The following is a 16,123-nucleotide window of genomic DNA, read 5'->3' as shown; positions in this document are numbered from 1 at the left end:
CTGAGTTGCCACAAGCTGAGCAGCCTTCCTCGGCCATGTTCTTCCATCATGATGTTCTGCCTCACCTCAGGCCTGGAGCAGTGGAGTCCGCTGACCATAAACAGAAACCTCTGAAACTGCAACCAAAAGAAATCTCTCCTCCTCTAAGTTGTTTTTCTCAGGCATTTGTCACAATGATCAAGAAAAAAAAAAATTAACACAGTCCCCTAGAAGCAGAGTCTGAGATGAAGTATCTTAAGGTATTGGTTTATTGTGAAGCTCTCTCAGAAGAGGAGCGAGGGAAGCAACATAACAAAGCGAGAAAGGTGAGGTCAGCTGGAAACTAGTTTCAGCCTGGTTCCGTGGGATCAGTAGCCACGGTGTCCCTGGTTCTACCTTAAGGCAAGGGAACCAGCTCTCAGGCTGGGAGGTGCCACCCCGGCTGAAGCTGGCTTTCTTTGGTACAGGGATGCTAGACTTAGTAAACGGTGTTCACTGCAGCAGAGGGTGGGAGATCTTGCCAGAAAAATAAATTGCACCAGAACACCAAGAGCAGTTACTGCACCAGTCAACTATTTTCATTTGTTTCCTGAATAGTGAACAGTCCCTTCAAATTCTTCTCGAATTCAGTCTCCAGTCTAATTCCCATTTGGCCACACTCACGGTACTGGAAAAAAAATAATAAAGACAAAAATGAAAACCTCATTTTCCGTGTTGTTAGACATCTGGCCATTGAGAATGATCAGGACACTTGTTAAACATTCTGAGGCACACTAACCAGTTCAAACTTGAAAACTCATATAGCTAGGAGCAACTTCTGTGTTCTGCTAGCATAATTAGAAAGAAATGTGAAATCATTGCCATGTTGGGGGACCATTACTTATTTGACTTTGGTTGTTCATTAGAGTTCAGTAAGAGTTAGAAAACTGATCTATGTTAATAGAAGTCATGTGTGAGGGGAGATCAATGATCTCTTCCTTCCTCATCACTTCTATTCCTCTATTGGGGAGTCCCTGTTAACTATATGGTCCTTGAACATATATAGGAGCCTTGAGTTTGGGATTTCTGAGAAGTTTTAAGGAAGCTTGGGGGAAGATAAGAAGCACAAACTGACTTGAATATAAATTCTCTTTCTGGGCTGGGGTTGTGGCTCAGTGATAGAGTGCACGCCTAGCACGTTCAGGACCATGGGTTCGATCCTCAGCACCACATAAAAATAATAAATTAAAATAAAGATATTCTGTTCAATTACAACTAAAAAATAAATATAAAAAATAAATAAATTCTCTTTCTGTGTGTATGGGAAAGGGAGGACTTGACTGTTCTCTCTGTGCTCTTGTCGGAGGGATGGCAAATGAGCGCTTGAGAGCATGGGGCTTTCTTTGGTTACAGGGACATCTTCTGATTCACTGTTAGCTAAGTCTTAAACTAAAAGAATCACTCATTTCCAGAGCCTTGCTTGTGCAGGCTTGTTAGAGGAAGACAAGGGAAACTAAACTTCCCAGGTGCCAGAAAATGAGGGGTAGAAGCAGCCAATGGGAGAAAACAGAAAGGGAAGCAAGAGTGCGTTCCTTACCTTGTATGAGGCCCTGTGGTTCTGAAAGATGAGGCGTATGTCCTGCACAAACCCCTTCACTTGGGAGTAACCCTGTTTATTCAGCCTTTTCTTGATTTTGTCTAACCACATAGGTTCCTTCAGACTTTGACAAGTCTCCCTCATCTGCTGACAAATACACCAAGTTACTTAAGTCTTAAACTGGAAGAATCTGTGAGAGCTACTAGCACAGTTTAGTGTTTGACCTGCTATGGATTCTCATAAAATCCAATAGAGAGACAAACAATGTAAAGACAACGGGCTGCTGTCCCACTCCCAGGGACTGAGATCACAGATCCCATTTCAGAGTCCCCTCGTAGCCTGGTGGCCTGTGACCGAGGCTCTCTGCTGTTACTTACACGATAATAGCGTGGATTCTTGGCAAAAATGGAGCTCTCAGAACAGCAATAGACCTTCAAGAGGAGGAACTCACATTTCTACAAGAGAAGTAGGCTGTCAATGAAAAGCAGCTTGAAAAGAAGAAACCCATATGCTCACCCCACAGAAATGAGCATGACTCATGCCCCCCAGCTTCAGGAAGATTCTCCAAACATGTGTAATGGCCAAGTTATTCTTTCTGTAAACATGTTCTGGTGTGATATCAGCATAACAGAAGTGTGGATCGGAAGAGAAAGCTCCCTCTGAGATCCACTTCTCTGACCCCAGGCCTGTTGGTGTTTCTCACAAGAGAAGGGAAATGAGAAGGCTTGGGGATTCCACGGACTTACCAACTGTTCCTCGGGCTGCATCTGCCTCTCTAGGATCTCAGACTCCTGATGACTCTCTTGACTGTCTAAGGAGCCCATCCTGCAGAAAATGCAACTCCACGGGATCCTGAGAGATTGTGCATAAAGTGAGCAGAGAACATGGCCCCTGGAAATAGCTACTGTTCCTATAGCTGCATGTCCTCCTTTAAGGAATAGCTGATACGCTAGTTAGAGAGCACACTCCCAGAGAGTGCAAGATCCCCACATGGGATCTTGAGCTGTCCACTCTGTTTCCATCTGTGGCAGAAACAGGATGTCAGTCGTTGGAAAGAGTGTCATATTGACTATTAGGATCTCCTTTCCCCCACTGGGAATACAAGGAGCCCTGCCGACGAGGCTCAAGTATAAGAAACGGGGCTTTAACTCCTGGTGATCTTGGGTCCATCAGCCCATTAAAGCGTAATGAAAAGTGGGAACCAGTTGTGTTTATTTCTTTCCTGACTAAGCACAGAAGAAAAAAAAAACCTGTCATTTCCCATTTCCAATCCATGGACATAAGTCCCTGCTGCAAAACTTTGAAGAAAGGACAATTATAGTATGTAGGCTAAGGACCCCAGTCACCAGTCTCTGCATCCCCAAAGAGGTATCGCTGGTGGCACAGAGAGTATTGATATTGCAGCATCTTTCAATAGCCCTCTGAATCATGCTGCTAGATCCTGGTCGCTAAGATCTCTGCTCACTCCCCATCGAGACCCAAGAGGAACACTGCAGGGCAAGTGTGCATGGCAGGGGGAAGGACTCCTAGCAGGAGAGAGAGAAGGAATCACATCTCACTCCTCAATCTTTGCTGGTGGAATGTGACAGTCCCTATGGAAGGCTCTGGAGCAAGTGTCACAGCAGAACAGCAGTCCCCTACGCCGACACACCTCACACACTTCCGAGTTTCCCATCTAGAAGAGAAAACAACAACCACGTCACTGGGATTGGCAAGACCCTGCGCAAAGCCACTGCTATGGGAACCCAGAACACAAGCCTCTGGGCAAACTTGCATGGACCCATTTGCTTCTCCCTGGGATAGTAAGTGCTTGGAGTGGAGAGTTCAGACAAGACATCTTCTGTTAAAGTTCAGGAAGAGGAGACCACGTGCCATACCAGAAAACATTTCCTCTCAAAACCAGAGATATAACACAGAAAGACCAACAGCAAAACAACGTGATGATTTTGAGGGAATCAGAATAATTTTATTACTAGCCTGCAGACAAAAGTTCCTAAAATAAATGTTGAATCCATTTGCTTATACAACATTGCTGAAATTGGCTCATCAAAGTGTGATTTACTAAAGGTTTATATATGAGGGAATAAACTTTTGAAATATCACTGCATCCCATAGCCTTGGCTGTAAGCTCCCCATGAGCTGAAGGAAAGGCCTGGGGAGGCTTTGGGCTGTGGGTTCTGACTATGGAAAGTAATCAAAGATGAAAAGGTGCTGACTAATAATCCTTTTTAGGTTTGTTTTGAGCTTTGGGATGAAAACACTTGTTAGGTGAATTGGGATCTTGGTCATTTATTTGATCTTAAAAATGGTCATATATGAGAAAATACTGGGCCCCTAAGGCTCCTGCTTGATGTCATGGGGGATTCTTATGCAGATCTGCAATTGGAGACTGAAACTGCTCAGACACGGAGCCTTGGACCCATTCTTCTCGTTAGTGCAGACTCATGGATTACCAGCATCACTGTCAAGAAATTGATGCCTCCTCTCCCCAAACAACAAGGAAATAATGGAGGCAACAAGTGTTTCAGAATCTTGCAATCATAATCCTTTTAACAAGATATTTGATTCCTTGACAGTCCATGGGAATCCTCAGTGGAGAGTACATAAACTACCAACGTCCTGGTCCCAACACCAGAGACCAAGTCATGTGGTCTGGGTTGGGGCATCAGCATTACTGTTCCTCTTTAAGTCATAGAACAAGTATTTCTGTGCAGCAGAATCATTTGAAGCCTTTGAACAAGTCCTAGTCCAAACTAGTTCAGAATCAGAATTTCCTCTGGGGGCGGGATCCAGGCAACAATGCTTTTTACACCTTTTCAGGTGATTCTGGTGTCAAATTTGAGATTCAGCCTGAGACAAGTCTGGTTATTGAGGCCTGGAGATGTATATGTCAGGGTTGTTCGGCCTTAATATCTATCCCAGGAAACATTAACAGGGGAGAGGATACCTTTGCTTGGGTATGACCTAATCCTATGTCTACATCTATCCCCAACAAGCCACACAAATACTGGACTCCAGGGCTGTTTTGACTATTGAAGACGCCCTCTGTAGAACAAGGTAAAAACCAGTGTGAATAAGATCTAAATCTGGTTGGAGAATTGCTGTGGAGGTGTGTGTAAAACTACTTTGCTATGCCTCTTCTGCTGAGTGTCATGAATGGAAGACACTCTTTGCAAGTATTGACCCACAACTGAGGGAAACGCTAACATGGCCTAAAATCTGCATCTCATTGCCATGAAAGGAATCTAGATATGATTTAGCACAAAGAGAGGAGTCATCCATGATTTCAGCAGACCCCAAAGCAGGAAGCCATATGGCAAACAGGGCCCATGGAATCAGAATGCTTTGTACATTATTAAGCACCAGCCAAACAGTTTGAATAAACTATGATTTGCTAAGTGGTGATGGTTTCAGTGTTAGCCAGCTCAGCCTCCTAATGGCTCCCTTGAGACTGGCTACAGTCTTTCTTTCCCTCCCTCCCTCCCTCCCTCCCTCCCTTCCTTCCTTCCTTCCTTCCTTCCTTCCTTCCTTTTCTTTTTGGTACTAGGGATTGAATCCAAGGGCACTTAACCACTAAGCCATCCCCAGCCCTGTTTTCTGTTTTATTTAGAGACAAGGTCTCACTGAGTTGCTTAGGGCATCACTAAGTTGCTGAGGCTGGCTTTGAACTCACAAACCTCCTGCCTCAGCCTCCTGAGCCACTGGCACTACAGGTGGGCACCACTGGGCTGGGTGTTCTGTGTGCATTTCTATGCAGGACTAAGAACTATGTAAGACTAAGGATGTTAGTACTTACATCAGGTTCAACATTGTTGTGAGTCTGTGGTGTTGTCTGTTGAAAGAAAAATATTCAGTGGCTACATTGCATGTGATGTTTGAATCTATCACTTATTTAAACAATCATGTTTCAAGGGATTCAAGTAACAGTTATTTTAAAAATAAATTAATTAGGAAGTCAGTGGGTTGGGTTGGCTTCAGGACTTTAAGTTTCCACAGCTTGAACTCGCCAGTTGGGCCCAGCCTGTCCCCTCAGGGTGGTGCTGAAGACCATCTTGAGCTCCGCCTGCATCTGGGTGGACGTCACATATTTTCCTTACCACCCTTTCCATCCCCACTGACTTCTTTAAAGTGCTGTTTTCCTCTCAAATTTGCTGTACACCCCTCATCTTCAGGCCATTCCTGACCATCCCTACCTTCAATTCTGCCTCTAGATCTCTGCTTCCCATACCCACTTGGAGGGGAGACGAGGCACGGGAAGTTTTCCACTGAAATATAAGGAAAGGGTACTTTCAGTGGAGACACCCAGTCTCAGACCCATGTCCCTGTCTTGGGGGACACACCTGATATTCTTTGTTCATTGCACACAGCAACATACTACAGGAGTGAGTGCACTTCAGGGAAAAGCAGTCATGACACAGGAAATGTGCTTGGAAAAAGGTCTGCGGTCTGGGGATGCAGCTGGGAGTTAGTACTTACATCTGGGGCAACATTGTTGTGAGTCTGTGGTGTTGTCTGTTGAAAGAAAAATATTCGGTGACTACGTCGCATGAGATATTTGAATTTATCACTTATTTAAACAATCATGGTTCAAGAGATTCAAGTAACAGTCATTTAAAAAATAAATTAATTAGGAAGTCAGTGGGTTAGGTTGGCTTAGGACTTTAAGTTTCCACATAAAAATGTAAACAGTAAGGAAAAACTAGTGACTTTAGCAATTAAAAAAAAAAACTACCAGCTAATCTTTAACCAGGGTCTTTCCATTCTAACCAATTAAACGTATCTTCTCTGTCTTACTTCCACCTTAGCCCATGAAAGTCGCCTGCTCACACTGGTGCATCGGAGCTCAGTGGTGTTCTTACCTGAGTGCTGCCCAACTCACGACCCCTTCATTGCTCAAATAAGCTCATCAAATTTATTTTGTCTATAAAGATTTTTCTCTCAACACAATAGGCCTTTTATTTCATACCTTTTTATGTTGACCTATGTATCTATGAGGAGAACAAAAAGTGCCAAAGAGCTCTGTGTGCCAATGCACATTCCCTTCCCCAGCTCTTCGATTCAAAGTGGGCCTTCGTGTTGCCAAGAAAGGACCCAGGACCTAGTTTCCACAGACTGAATTGGAGAAATTTTACCTGTCCTGTTGCTTCAAGGGGTTCCCAGCCATTTTCCTTCAACTTGGCTGCCCAGGATCTGCCAGCCCACCCACAGGAGCTGCAGCGAGAATCAGTCTGAGGACTTAGCAGTCACAGCCCTCAATAACCACAGGGCTATTCTGGAATATTCCTGGAATCCAAGGAAGCCCACAGAGAACTCTCCTACTTTCTGAAGCTCTCCTAGGGATTATCCCTAAAGATAAAATATATAAAAAGTCCCCAGGACTGAAGTTCTTCTCCCTGAATGTCCCCCTCCTTGCTCCTCTATCCAAATCCCAAGAAGATGTCAGCTGGCTGACTGAATTTTCAGAGAAAATTCTAGATTTGTTTACATTGCCTTTAAACATCCAGTACAACGAGCTGGCATTCTTCCCTTTGGAGATATGTGCAAACTCAACTCTTACCTCTATCCCAGGATGGAGAGACCATAGACAAGTGGGACCTCAGGGACAATACCCTCAGAGGTGGCCATGTCACTGCCCACCTTTGACCAGCTTATTATTATTCCATTTTTACAATGAATTGACACAATCCTTAAGGTCAGGAATACAGTTTCAATCTTCTCTAGTGACCACTGGACACTTAGGATGTGTTCATTAATTATGTGTCATGTACTGGAAAGTTTTCACCTGGTGCTAATGGTGACACTGAAGTTTTCAGGAGCCAAGTGGCTCTGAAAGCAAGGGACACTCCAAGAGGCCCTGAAGACCTATGGAAGTAGAAATGGATCCTGGGATCTGCCACTTTGGAGAGCATCTGCTCTCACCAACAAGGAGACACAATATATAGAGGCAACTGCAGCTTGTAAGCCAAGAATTACACTCATGATAGGGAAGATTCTGTTGGTTGGAAATTTCCAGCTCATTCTCATAATGTGGTCTGAGTTACTCTTGACACCTTGGGAAAGTTAGAGCCACTTGTCTTTAAAGCACTCACCAAGTAGGCAAAAAGTAGTTTCTTTTTAGGAAACCCACTGGATGAAATATTCCAGGGGCTGAGAGTTCAAACCAGTGAGACCACTGATATTGCAAAGGCTGAGATCTCAAATTCTAACATGAAGTCCAGAGGTCAGTGATGTGACCTGTCTTAGAAGTCTGTGAATGTCTTGAGTGGCTCTTTCTACCTACAGTATATAAGAAGGGCACTTCTCCCCTTCGCCTCCTCTTTCTCAGGTTATCATTCATACTCAGTGTTGGAAAAACTGTTGCCTTGCCCTGATTCTACACCACACTCAACCTATTTGTTTGTTGCCTTCTTTCATAGAAGGACAAACCGCTTCTCACAAATAAAAGTTTGCATGCACAATCCTTCTGATGGAGCAAAAGTGGTGGTGTCCAGTTCAGCACATCTTGTATAGATGTACCTACCTTCCAAGACCTCCCTCTCCAACAACACTGTCCTTATTTATGAAAAGCAAATAATTTTCCCTTGAGAAAGATTTCTATGTGGTCCGGGTCCTGCTGAGGGCCGGTCAGGACTCACCCGTTGCTTGGGTTGCCCGGCAAGGGGAACGAAATGCTGCCATTCGCATAGGATACCAACATGGCAGAGATCTGATGTCAGCAGAAAGCGGTGGAGGAGAGATCTTCATCAATACCAGCGGTGACATAAGCAGTTGGTCTCCTGGTAAGGGGGGTGAGGCTCAGTCACCCGAGTCTCCTCAATTTGTCCTCGAGCCAGAGGGAAGGAGCCGGGCCGCCGCCAGCCCCCGGAGCAGGCCCAGCGGCTCGCCAGCGTGGTGACCGTGTGACCCCAATTGGAGAGGGGGCGGAGCGGAGCCGCCACCCACACCCGCCAGGTGGGCAGACCCACGAACCAGTAGTACATGGGCGTGGTAGGAGGGGCAGGGCAGAGCCGCCCTTCGCGCTTGCAAGGTAAACAGACCAGTGACAGCCTGGCAGGTCAGGCCCAGTGGCCTGCCAGTGTGGTACACACGTCACCCCAACTGGAGTAGGGGCAGAGCAGATCCTTCTCCCACGCCCGGATCAGGCCCTGCCGGTGTGGTGGTCACGTGACCCCAATTGGAGTGGAGGCGGAGCAGAACCGCCAACCGTGCCCGCAGGGTGAGCAGACCAGTGATCAACCTGCAGATCAAGCCCAGGGGTCCGCAGGCGTGGTAGGAGGGGCAGGGCAGATCCGCCGCCCGCGCCTCCAAGGTAGGCAGACCTACAACAGACCGGCGGATCAGGCCCAGGAGCCTGCCGGCGTGGTACAAACACCACCCTAATTGGAGTAGTGACAGAGCAGAGTCGCCTCCCTTGCCAGGAACAGGCCCAGCGTCCTGCAGGCGGGGTAGTCACGACACCCCAATTGGAGTAGGGGCAGAGCAGAGCCGCCGCCAGCTCCCAGAACAGGCCCAGTGACCTGACGGCGTGGTAGCCACGACACCCCAATTGGAATAAGGAGAGAGCAGAGCCGCCGCCCGCGCCTGCAGGAAAGATACGCAAGCAGTATGAAAAGACAAGGAAAGAAAGGACCACAAGCAATGCAGGTCAACGCAACTTTAGAAGAGGTAACAGCTGCAGCAGATGGAATGTCAGATAAAGAATTCAGGATGTACATGCTTCAGATGATCTGGAGTATCAAGGAAGACATTAAACAGCAAAATCAGACAATGAAAGATCACTTTGACAACGAATTACGCAAACAAATCCAGGAAGCAAAGGATCAACTATACAGGGAGATAGACGTTATAAAAAACAAGCAATCAGAAATCCTAGAAATGCAGGAAGCAATAAACCAACTTAAAAACTCAATGGAGAATACTACCAGCAGAGTAGAACACTTAGAAGATAGAACATCAGACAATGAAGACAAAGTATTTCAACTGGAAAAGAACATAGACAGCTCAGCAAGACTGTTAAGAAACCATGAGCAGAACATCCAAGAAATATGGGATAACATTAAGAGACCAAACTTAAGAGTCATTGGGATACAGGAAGGTACAGAGCTCCAAACCAAAGGAATGAGCAGTCTATTCAATGAAATAATACAAGAAAACTTCCCAGACTTGAAGAATGAGACAGAATCCCAAATCCTAGAAGCCTACAGGACGCCGAATGTGCAAAATCATAAGAGATCCACACCTAGACACATTATAATGAAGATGCCCAACATACAGAATAAGGAGAGAATTTTAAAAGCTACAAGAGAAAGGAAGCAGATTACATTTAGGGGTAAGCCAATCAGGATAACAGCTGATCTTTCAACACAGACTCTGAAAGCTAGAAGATCCTGGAATAACATATTTCAAACACTGAAAGAAAATGGGTTCCAACCAAGAATTGTGTATCCAGCGAAATTAAGCTTCAGGATGGAGGATGAAATTAAAACCTTCCACGATAAACAAAAGTTTAAAGAATTCGCAGCTAGAAAACCATCTCTTCAAAACATCCTCGCCAAAGCATTACAGGAAGAGGAAATGGAAAATAACAGTGAAAACCAACAGTGGGAGGTAGGACAGTAAAGGGGGGGGGAAATAATCAAAGAGGAAAACAAACAATGTTTAGTAACAGAAATAAACAAATATGGCTGGAAGAACAACCCATATCTCAATAATAACCCTAAATGTTAATGGCTTAAACTCACCAATTAAGAGACACAGGCTAGTAGAATGGATCACAAAACAAGACCCAACAATATGCTGCCTACAGGAGACGCATTTGATAGGAAAAGACATACATAGGCTGAAGGTGAAAGGTTGGGAAAAATCATATCACTCATATGGACTTCGGAAACAAGCAGGCGTGTCCATACTCATATCAAATAAAATAGATTTCAAGCCAAAGTTAATCAAAAGAGATAAAGAGGGACACTACATACTGCTTAAGGGAACCATACACCAACAAGACATAACAATCATAAATATTTATGCCCCAAACAATGGTGCAGCTATGTTCGTCAAACAAACTCTTCTCAAGTTCAAGAGTCTAATAGACCACCACACCATAATCATGGGAGACTTCAACACACCTCTCTCGCCACTGGACAGATCTTCCAAACAAAAGTTGAATAAGGAAACTATAGAACTCAATAACACTATTAATAACCTAGACCTAATTGTCATATATAGAGTATACCACCCAACATCAAGCAGTTACACTTTTTTCTCAGCAGCACATGGATCCTTCTCAAAAATAGATCATATATTATGTCACAGGGAAACTCTTAGACAATATAAAGGAGTAGAGATAATACCATGCATCTTATCTGATCATAATGGAATGAAACTGAAAATCAACGATAAAAGAAGGAAGGAAAAAGCATACATCAATTGGAGAATGAACAATAGGTTACTGAATGATCAATGGGTTATAGAAGACATCAAGGAGGAAATTAAAAAATTCTTAGAGATAAATGAAAACACAGACACAACATATCGGAATCTATGGGACACATTGAAAGCAGTTCTAAGAGGAAAATTCATTGCTTGGAGTTCATTCCTTAAAAAAAGAAAAAACCAACAAATAAATGATCTCATACTTCATCTCAAAATCCTTGAAAAAGAAGAGCAAAACAACAGCAAAAGAAGTAGAAGGCAAGAAATAATTAAAATCAGAGCTGAAATTAATGAAATCGAAACAAAAGAAACAATTGAAAAAATTGACAAAACTAAAAGTTGGTTCTTTGAAAAAATAAACAAAATCGACAGACCCTTAGCGATGCTAGCGAAGAGAAGAAGAGAGAGAACTCAAATTACTAGCATACTGGAGGAAAAAGGCAATATCACAACAGACACTTCAGAAATACAGAAGATAATCAAAAACTATTTTGAATCCTTATACTCCAATAAATTAGAAGATAGTGAAGGCATAGATAAATTTCTTAAGTCATATGATCTGCCCAGATTGAGTCAGGAGGATATAGAAAACCTAAACAGACCAATATCAATTGAGGAAATAGAAGAAACCATAAAAAGACTACCAACTAAGAAAAGCCCAGGTCCGGATGGGTATACAGCAGAATTTTACAAAACCTTTAAAGAAGAACTAATACCAATACTTTTCAAGCTACTTCAGGAAATAGAAAAGGAGGGAGAACTTCCAAATTCATTCTATGAGGCCAACATCACCCTGATACCTAAACCAGACAAAGACACTTCAAAGAAAGAAAACTACAGACCAATATCTCTAATGAACCTAGATGCAAAAATCCTCAGTAAAATTCTGGCGAATCGGATACAAAAACATATCAAAAAAATTGTACACCATGATCAAGTAGGATTCATCCCTGGGATGCAAGGCTGGTTCAATATACGGAAATCAATAAATGTTATTCACCACATCAATAGACTTAAAAATAAGAACCATATGATCATCTCGATAGATGCGGAAAAAGCATTCGACAAAGTACAGCATCCCTTTATGTTCAAAACTCTAGAAAAACTAGGGATAACAGGAACATACCTCAATATTGTAAAAGCAATCTATGCTAAGCCTCAGGCTAGCATCATTCTGAATGGAGAAAAACTGAAGGCATTCCCTCTAAAATCTGGAACAAGACAGGGATGCCCTCTCTCTCCACTTCTCTTCAACATAGTTCTCGAAACACTGGCCAGAGCAATTAGACAGACGAAAGAAATTAAAGGCATAAAAATAGGAAAAGAAGAACTTAAATTATCACTATTTGCAGATGATATGATTCTATACCTAGCAGACCAAAAGGCTCTACAAAGAAACTATTAGAGCTAGTAAATGAATTCAGCAAAGTGGCAGGATATAAAATCAACACGCATAAATCAAAGGCATTCCTGTATATCAGCGACAAATCCTCTGAAATGGAAATGAGGACAACCACTCCATTCAAAATATCTTCAAAAAAAATAAAATACTTGGGAATCAACCTAACAAAAGAGGTGAAAGACTTATACAATGAAAACTACAGAACCCTAAAGAGAGAAATAGAAGAAGATCTTAGAAGATGGAAAAATATACCCTGTTCATGGATAGGCAGAACTAACATCATCAAAATGGCGATATTACCAAAAGTTCTCTATAGGTTTAATGCAATGCCAATCAAAATCCCAACGGCATTTCTTGTAGAAATAGAGAAAGCAATCATGAAATTCATATGGAAAAATAAAAGACCCAGAATAGCAAAAACAATGCTAAGCAAGAAGTGTGAATCAGGCGGTATAGCGATACCAGACTTCAAACTATACTACAGAGCAATAGTAACAAAAACAGCATAGTACTGGTACCAAAACAGGCGGGTGGACCAATGGTACAGAATAGAGGACACAGAAACCAATCCACAAAACTACAACTATCTTATATTTGATAAAGGGGCTAAAAGCATGCAATGGAGGAAGGATAGCATCTTCAACAAATGGTGCTGGGAAAACTGGAAATCCATATGCAACAAAATGAAACTGAATCCCTTTCTCTCGCCATGCACAAAAGTGAATTCAAAATGGATCAAGGAGCTTGATATCAAATCAGAGACGCGCCGTCTGATAGAAGAAAAAGTTGGCTACGATCTACAGTTGGTGGGGTCGGGCTCCAAATTCCTCAATAGGACACCCATAGCACAAAAGTTAATAACTAGAATCAACAAATGGGACTTACTCAAACTAAAAAGTTTTTTCTCAGCAAAAGAAACAATAAGAGAGGTAAATAGGGAGCCTACACCCTGGGAACAAATCTTTACTCCTCACACTTCAGATAGAGCCCTAATATCCAGAGTATACAAAGAACTCAAAAAATTAGACAATAAGAGAACAAACAACCCAATCAACAAATGGGCCAAGGACCTGAACAGACACTTCTCAGAGGAGGACATACAGTCAATCAACAAGTACATGAAAAAATGCTCAACATCTCTAGCTGTCAGAGAAATGCAAATCAAAACCACCCTAAGATACCATCTCACTCCAGTAAGATTGGCAGCCATTAGGAAGTCAAACAACAACAAGTGCTGTCGAGGATGTGGGGAAAAGGGTACACTTGTACATTGCTGGTGGGACTGCAGATTGGTGCAGCCAATTTGGAAAGCAGTATGGAGATTTCTTGGAAAGCTGGGAATGGAGCCACCATTTGACCCAGCTATTCCCCTTCTTGGTCTATTCCCTAAAGACCTAAAAAGAGCATGCTACAGGGACACTGCTACATCGATGTTCATAGCAGCACAGTTCACAATAGCAAGACTGTGGAACCAACCTAGATGCCCTTCAATAGACGAATGGATAAAAAAATGTGGCATTTATACACAATGGAGTATTACTCTGCATTAAAAAATGACAAAATCATAGAATTTACAGGGAAATGGATGGCATTAGAGCAGATTATGCTAAGTGAAGCTAGCCAATCCCTAAAAAACAAATGCCAAATGTCTTCTTTGATATAAGGAGAGTAACTAAGAACAGAGTAGGGACGAAGAGCAGGAGAAGAAGATTAACATTTAACAGGGATGAGAGGTGGGAGGGAAAGGGAGAGAGAAGGGAAACTGCACGGTAATGGAAGGAGACCCTCGGGGTTATACAGTGGAGGGGGTAGAGAGAGAGGAGGGGAGGGGAGGGGAGAGGTGGGGAGGGGGGAGGGTGGAGGATGGGAAAGGCAGCGGAGCACAACAGACACTAGTATGGCAATTTGTAAATCAATGGATGTGTAACTGATGTGATTCTGCAATCTGTGTATGGGGTGAAGGTGGGAGTTCATAACCCACTTGAATCAAAGTGTGGAATATGATATGTCAAGAAATTTGTAATGTTTTGAACAACCCACAATAAAAAATTAAAAAAAAAAAAAGATTTCTATGTGGCTCTACTCTGCCCCTACTCCAAATGGGGTGACGTGTCTGTCGTACCGGCAGGCCACTGGGCCTGTCCCGCTGGTCGGTCGCAGATCTGCCCACCTTTTGGGCACGGGTGGAGGCTCTGCTCTGCCCCTACTCCAATTGGGGTGTCGTGACTACCCCGCCTGCAGGACGCTGGGCCTGTTCCTGGCACGGGCGGTGACTCTGCTCTGTCACTACTCCAATTAGGGTGGTGTTTGTACCACGCCGGCAGGCTCCTGGGCCTGATCCGCCGGTCTGTTGTAGGTCTGCCTACCTTGGAGGCGCGGGCGGCGGATCTGCCCTGCCCCTCCTACCACGCCTGCGGACCCCTGGGCCTGATCTGCAGGTTGGTCACAGGTCTGCTCACCCTGCAGGCACGGGTGGCGGTTCCGCTCCGCCCCCACTCCAATTGGGGTCACGTGACCACCACACCGGCAGGGCCTGATCCGGGCGTGGGAGAAGGATCTGCTCTGCCCCTACTCCAGTTGGGGTGACGTGTGTACCACACTGGCAGGCCACTGGGCCTGACCAGCCAGGCTGTCACTGGTCTGTTTACCTTGCAAGCGCGAAGGGCTGCTCTGCCCTGCCCCTCCTACCACGCCCATGTACCACTGGGTCGTGGGTCTGCCCACCTTGCGGGTGCAGGTGGCGGCTCCGCTCCGCCCCCTCTCCAATTGGGGTCATGCGGTCACCACGCTGGCGAGCCGCTGGGCCTGCTCCGGGCGCTGGCGGTGGCCCGGCTCCTCCCCTCTGGCTCGAGGACAAATTGAGGAGACTCGGGTGACTGAGCCTCACCCCCCTTACCAGGAGACCAACTGCTTATGTCACCGCTGGTATTGATGAAGTTCTCTCCTCCGCAGCTTTCTGATGACATCAGATCTCTGCCATGTTGGTATCCTATGCGAATGGCAGCATTTCGTTCCCCTTGCCGGGCAACCAAAGCAACGGGTGAGTCCTGACCGGCCCTCAGCAGGACCCGGACCGAGACGCAGTTTCCGCAGGCTCCTAGCCCCGGTCCAGGGAAGTTCCAGGAGCCGGAACTCGGCCGCTCCGTGCTCGGTGTAAGCTCCTATAAGTGTAAGCTCCAAGAAGCAGTCCCCGCGGGCTCAGTTCCGGGAGCCGGAATTCGGCTGCTTAGTGCTTGGTGTATGCTCTGATAGTAGCAGGGTCCAAGAAGCAGCCTTCGCAGGCTCCGCAGCCCTGGGCCAGGGCGGTTCCGGGCCGCCCCGCGCTCGGTGTTCGCTCTGATAAGATCAGATTCTAAGAAGCACCCAGGCGCTGAACCCTAGCAATCTGTCTGCAAGCCGCAGGCGAATTGCAGCCTGAAATTACCTGTTCTATGGCTGAATGAGCTGCGGTCAGTCGAAAACAGGGAAGGTGACGTCAGTTTACCAACATGGTGGCTGCTGGCCTCCTCTGTGGTCTGACCGGTGTGGAGAACCGAGATGGACCGCTTCCTTCCCCCGTCTCGAACCCAGAATTCAGCCCTGAGTACGGTGCTTGCGCAGCTGGCAGAAACTGCAGCGCTGTAACCCTGCGTCTCTATCCCAGCGCGCGCTGCAGACTCTAGCCGCGGGGCGATTTGCTGAATAAGCAGTGTTACCCTCCGTGCGACAAACCTCTCGCGTTTGAGTCCCCGTAG

General features: G+C 45.1%; 1 protein-coding gene across 1 annotated transcript in view; it reads right to left on the bottom strand.

Annotated features, from left to right (window-relative positions):
- Nucleotides 1-230: 230 nt before the first annotated feature.
- Nucleotides 231-16,123, bottom strand: part of Sp140 (SP140 nuclear body protein) — a 74,896-nt gene continuing 59,003 nt past the window's right edge. The window contains 7 exon segments of the mRNA XM_058577569.1: nucleotides 231-646; nucleotides 1,556-1,699; nucleotides 1,933-2,010; nucleotides 2,302-2,407; nucleotides 3,115-3,230; nucleotides 10,826-10,834; nucleotides 15,174-15,206. Of these exon segments, the coding sequence (XP_058433552.1) occupies nucleotides 548-646; nucleotides 1,556-1,699; nucleotides 1,933-2,010; nucleotides 2,302-2,407; nucleotides 3,115-3,230; nucleotides 10,826-10,834; nucleotides 15,174-15,206 (585 nt within the window). The 3' untranslated portion in view covers nucleotides 231-547.

The sequence above is a fragment of the Marmota monax genome, unplaced genomic scaffold, assembly GCF_021218885.2.
Source record: "Marmota monax isolate L192 unplaced genomic scaffold, Marmota_monax_Labrador192_F-V1.1 WCK01_AAM20220418_F8-fsc00041, whole genome shotgun sequence".
Classification (NCBI taxonomy): Eukaryota; Metazoa; Chordata; class Mammalia; order Rodentia; family Sciuridae; genus Marmota; species Marmota monax.
This window is presented reverse-complemented; position numbering and strand designations above follow the sequence as displayed.